This window comes from Schistocerca americana, chromosome 11, assembly GCF_021461395.2.
Source record: "Schistocerca americana isolate TAMUIC-IGC-003095 chromosome 11, iqSchAmer2.1, whole genome shotgun sequence".
NCBI lineage: Eukaryota > Metazoa > Arthropoda > Insecta > Orthoptera > Acrididae > Schistocerca > Schistocerca americana.
In genome coordinates, this window is record NC_060129.1 from 137,811,709 (window position 1) to 137,817,708 (window position 6,000).

The 6,000-nt window shown below is 44.5% G+C and overlaps 1 protein-coding gene across 1 annotated transcript in view; it reads left to right on the forward strand.

Moving 5' to 3' along the window:
* The window catches only part of LOC124554116 (immunoglobulin domain-containing protein oig-1-like), a gene marked incomplete at its 5' end in the record, with an annotated part of 30,542 nt that extends 25,261 nt beyond the window's left edge, over positions 1-5,281 (forward strand). The window contains one exon of the mRNA XM_047128181.1: positions 4,927-5,281. Coding sequence (XP_046984137.1) covers positions 4,927-5,085 — 159 coding nt within the window. The remainder of the gene's footprint in view (positions 1-4,926) is intronic.
* Between the last annotated feature and the right edge of the window lie 719 nt (positions 5,282-6,000).

A 6,000-nucleotide genomic window follows, 5' to 3' on the forward strand; every position in this document is an offset into this window, starting at 1 on the left:
CCAAAGAAACTTGTATACGTGGAAGAGTCCTTAGACAGTGGAAGGTGTGTCCACTGGGGGACGAACCACACAATAACCCTAGGTTCGATGTGGGGCAGCGGGGGGGTGGGTGGACTGCTGTGGGGTTGTGAACCACTGAGGGCTACAGCGAGACGAAGCCTCTCCATCGTTTCTAGGCTCCCGGTTTAATACACACAATACTGTGATTCACACAATCAAATGCCTCGGATAGATCACACAAAATGCATACCGGTGCTATTGTGTTGTTTAATGCTTGTAATATCTGGTGTGTGAACATGTGAATGGCATTCTCAGTAGAGCAACCCTTCTGAAACCCAAACTGTGACTTGCTGAGGATATAATTGTTGCCAAGGCGAGACACTATTCTAGAATACATCACCTTCTCAAAAATTTTGTAAATGATGTCAGCAGTGAAAGAGGTCGGTAGTTACTGACGTCTCTCTTATCACCTTTCTTAAAGAGGGGTTTAACAATGCCATATTTCAGTCTCTCTGTAAAAAGGCCTTGTGTTAGTGATGCATTAGGTATTTCGGACAATATCGGACTTATTTTATGGGAAAGAATCTTTAGTACTCTACTGGAAACACCATCAAAACCAGAAGAGCTTTTATTCTTGGGAGAATGTATGACCCTCTTAATTTCAGAACTAGAAAGTGGTGGTACAAACATATGCTTTAATTTTATGAGAGTTATTTCTTCAACATATTACTGTGATATTTCTTGTGAACTGTTGGTCCCTATTCTTGCTACTATGTTTAACAAATGATTATTAAATACGTTTGCTACCAGTGACTTGACATTTACAACGCTTCCATTCAAGACATTTACAACGCTTCCATTCAATTCAGTAGTAATGTGATCCTCTTCTGTAGTTGGCTGTCCTCTCTCTTGCGTCACTGTATTCCATATTGCCTTAATTCTGTGGTCAGACATGCCGATTTCTGACATTATGTGCAAGTTCCTTGACTTTTTAATAAAATTTCTTAGTAATTTTGAGCACTTTTTGTAGTGCGCAGCTACTGCAGGGTCTCTACTTGTTCTTACCAAAAGATACGAGGCGTGTTTTCTTAAGTAAATACCGTTTTGAAATTAAAAAAAGACGTGCTAAGACATCTCAATAATTTTATTTTTACATGAAAGCCTATAAGTTAATATTCTTTTCTACATAATTTCTGTCAATATTGAGGCACTTGTCATAACGTTGTACCAGTTTTTGAATACCCTCCTCATAGAAGCCTGCCGCCTGACTTGTTAACCACTGCGTCACCACTGTTTTGACTTCGTCATCGTCTCGAAGACGCTGACCGCCCAGGTGTTTCTTCAAGTGCAAGAACAGATGGCAGTCACTGGGTGCAAGATCAGGGCTGTACGGAGGATGATCTGGAGATTCCCATCGAAAAGATGTGATGAGATCTTTGGTCTGATTCGCCACATGAGGACGGGAATTGTCTTGCAGCAGAACGATGCCCTTTCTCAACTTGCCACGTCTTTTGTTCTGAATTGAACGGTGCAGATTGTGCAATGTGTTACAGTAAGCTGCAGGCAGAAATTCCACAAGCAATACCCCTTTTCAGTGCCAAAAAATTGTGCATATGATTTTTAGAGCACAAATTGTTTGCTTAAACTTCACATTTCTGGGTGAATCTGAATGTCGCCATTCCATGGACTGTTGCTTTGATTCTGGTGTGACGTAGGCCACACCTGTTTCTTCGCCCGTAACAATTTGGCTTAAGAAATCGTCACCGTCGTTGTGGTACCGCTCAAGCAAAGTCAAAGCACTGTCTAAACGTTTGGTTTTGTGCACATCCGTCAACATTTTCGGTACTCAACGTGCGCACAATTTTTGGTAGTTCAGGTGCTCGGTCACAATGCCATACGAAACACTATGAGAAACATTACGAAAGTCATCCCGCAAGGAGGAAATCGTAAAGCGTCTGTTTTCTCTCACCTTATTGTCCACTTCCTGCACAAAACTTTCATTAATGACCGAAGGACGCCCACTCCGTTGTTCATCGTGCACATTTGTGCGGCCATCTTTAAATGCTCTCACCCACTTTCTTACCATTCCATCGCTCATAATGTTTTCTCCGTAAACTCCACAGATCTCACGATGAATATCAATCGCTTTTAGGCCTTTAGGGAACTTCCCCATCGCACCCCCGTCAGATTTAGTTGGCGCAGTGCATAGGCCTTGAAAAACTGAACACAGATCAATCGAGAAAACAGGAAGAAGTTGCGTGGAACAATGAAAAAATAAGCAAAATATACAAACTGAGTAGTCCATGCGCAAGATAGGCAACATCAAGGACAGTATAAGCTCAGGAGCGCCGTGGTCGCATGGTTAGCGTGAGCAGCTGCCGAACGAGAGGTCCTTGGTTCAAGTCTTCCCTCGAGTGAAAGGTTTACTTTCTTTATTTTCGCAAAGTTATGATCTGTCCGTTCGTTCATTGGCGTCTCTGTTCACTGTAATAAGTTTAGTGTCTGTGTTTTGCGACCGCACCGCAAAACCGTGCGATTAGTAGACGAAAAGACGCGCCTCTCCAATGGGAACCGAAAACATTTGATTGCAAGGTCGTAGGTCAACCGATTCCTCCCCAGGAAAACACGTCTGATATATTGTATACGACACTGGTGACGGCATGTGCGTCACATGACAGGAATATGTTGTCGACCCACCTAACTTGTACACTTGGCGAATGGGTAAAAAGATTCTTCTACCTTGCCCGATTTAGGCTTTCTTGTGGATGTGATAATCACTCCCAAAAAAGTGATGAAAACATAAGAGTTTGTCACAAACTGCAACAAATGAATGCAACAGTTTCACTGTCGCATAGTTTTCCCTGTGCTCTGTCGAAACATATGTTTTTTACGTTTCCAAATGTTTCCGTGTGTAGACCGTCAAATCCTGCATATGTCCAAGCAAATCTGAACAAGTCCTGGAATTTTGGAGAGCGAAGTTGATTATGTGTGAGTGCCTGAACTTTGATAATTGTCTGAAAATAAAAAATTTAACTTTTCCCTCGAGGGAAGACTTGAACCAAGGACCTCTCGTTCGGCAGCTGCTCACGCTAACCACGGGACCTCGGAGCTCCTGAGCTCACATTATCCTTGATGTTACCTATATTGTGCATGGACTACTCAGTTTGTATATTTTGCTTATTTTTTTCATAGTTCCACACAACTTCTTCCTGTTTTCTCGATTGATCTGTGATCAGTTTTTCAAGGCCTATCCACTGTGCCAACTTATGTGAGGTTTGTCCGGAAAATACGTATAAAAGTTGAATAATGTCTTTAGTTACAAGTTGCAGTCACGGCCAGGTGGGACTACTGCTGTAATCAATCCCATCAACGCTCAGTTCGAGTCAGAGCACTCTGCGTGGAGGTGGGAGTGTGCGGCAGCTTGTTGACAGTCACCCTTTGTCTCCTGCCGTCGGCACGGAGCTCTCTCTGATTGAGGAACAGCACGTCAACACCTTGCAAAGGTAGGCATGAATGGCCGTGAGACTATTGTGTGCTTGAAACAGGTTTAGGGAGACAATTCTCTGAACGAACCGACCGTGAACAAGTGGTTAAAAAGGTTCCGCGATGCAACGGTCACCCTCGCCCAGGACGCCCGTCGACATCGAGTTCCGATGCAGATGTTGAACGAATTCGGGCTTGTGTTCTTAAAGACCGTAGATTGACAGTCAGAATGATTGCTGACGAGCTGTCAGTCCCCAAAACAATCCTTCACGAAATCCTGACACAAAAACTTGAAATGAAGAAATTGTGTGCGAAAATCGTACCGAAGCTCTTGACGCCAGAACAGAAAGCAAAGAGGGTCGAGTGCTGTGAGGATTGGTTGGAAGCAGAGGAACGAGGGGACTTTCTCAACCGAGTCATCACTGGAGACGAGTCCTGGTTTTACGAATTCGATGTGGAGCTCAAATCTCAAAGCGAGGAATGGAAACTAGCAGGAGAACCGAGAACAAAAAAGTCGCGAAAATCAGGGTCCAATGTGAAGACAGTGTTGATTGTACTCTTTGATTCTAGGGGCATTGTTCACAAGGAATTTGTCCCTCCTGGCCAGAGAGTGAACGGAAATTTTTACGTTGAAGTTCTGACACATGTCAGAGCTCGTGTGGCCCCAGTTCGCCCGGAGTTGGCAAAAGGGGGCAGGTGGATCCTCCATCACGACAATGCGCCCGCTCACACGTCACTCGTTGTGCGCGAGTTTTCGATCCGAAGCTCAACCACCGTGACAGACCACCCGCCTTATTCGCCCGATTTAGCCCCATGTGACTTCTTCACGTTCCCGAAATGCAAAATGGTGCTTCGGGGGCGGCACTTGGGAGATGTGGAAGCCATCGAGGCGGAAATGGCACGGCAACCGAACAAAATCACAACTGAAGACTCCGAGCAATGTTATCAACAGTGGAAACGACATTGGCAGAAGTGTATCGCGTCTCAGGGGGGGGGGGGGGGGGGGGGGTGCGGCGGCGATGGGGAGGTTCCCTTGTAATAAATCTTATAACAGTCCGTACTTCACAGTCGGCGGGACTCACGATTATTGGAGGCACCTTAAACACTCAGTACACAACGTAAACAAGGAAGAATCAGACTGTAATGGCGCCAGTGCGTAGACAACAGATGTAGGAACCCAGTGCGCATGCGCAGAACGCCGACCGCAGCTCTGCGGTCGCAGTGTGACAAAACGCTACTTAAAAAAAACACGCCTCGTACACTTCCCTTTCAGAAGATACTTTAATCCCCTCAGTGATCCATGGTTTTTTACATGGCTGTTTAATGTCCCTTCTTATTAGCTTATGCAGGAAGCTATTTTGAAATACCCTGGCCACCTCTGTTTTAGAGCCACGCCTCGTGACGAGTGTACACGTGAAGAATGTAGTGGTATGGCGGTTGCAGGTGCGAGAGTGGACTTCGGGCAACGACACGGTGCGCTCCAAGATGGAGATCGACCCGGCGATGCAGCGCGACGCCGGCTACTACGAGTGCCAGGCCGACAACCAGTACTCCGTGGACAGCCGGCGCTTCCGCACCGACTACGTCGTCTACACCTTCTAGCCTACCAATACACTGCGCCGTATTTCCCTAACAGACCACCTCGGGACCAACGGTCACTACCATTGCAGGACGCGATTTGGACACATGTTTTCCTGCCTCATCTGCATAGAATCAGTGTCAATGTGGCACCATGTTGCGCCTGTAACCAGCATTCCATTATAGATCTAAACTGTCTGTTGTTTCTTTCTACCAAGTATTAAGCTGTGCCAGAAAAAAAAAGAAAAAAAAAAAAGAAAAAAAAAGAAATATGTAGCGGTTAAGTTCATCCAGTTACCACACAATGTAGTTTCACACTTCAGTGATAACACTGTGCAAGTTATTAAAGCGATCACTGAATTTACTTCAAACAGCAATTTTACTATTTTAATTTTATTGTAGTTAATTTATAGATACAACACTCTGACGGAACATATTCTGCGCTGTTTCAAAGTGTGTTTTATGTGATATGTGTTTTAATCTGCACATTCCAGCTGGTTCACCGAAAGATTTTTGTTCTGAAAACTTTATTCTAACAAGGTAATGTAATGTCTCTTAAATAATTGTAACTTGTAGCTGTCAACAACCAAACAGGATGAACTTATTGTCTTATGGACCAAAATTCAATAAAATATTAAAGAAAGTGCATTGTCTTGACTACTATATCATGCCGTAGTCTCCTATTAAACTAGGGGCGTGTTTTTAAAGTAAGTACCGCTATGAAATTAAAAAAAGACGTGCTAAGATATCTCAACAATTTTGTTTTTACATGAAAGCCCATGAACCATGGACCTTATCGTTGGTGGGGAGGCTTGCGTGCCTCAGCAATACAGATGGTCGTACCGTAGGTGCAACCACAACGGAGGGGTATCTCTTGAGAGGCCAGACAAACGTGTGGTTCCTGAAGAGGGGCAGCAGCCTTTTCAGTAGTTGCAGGGG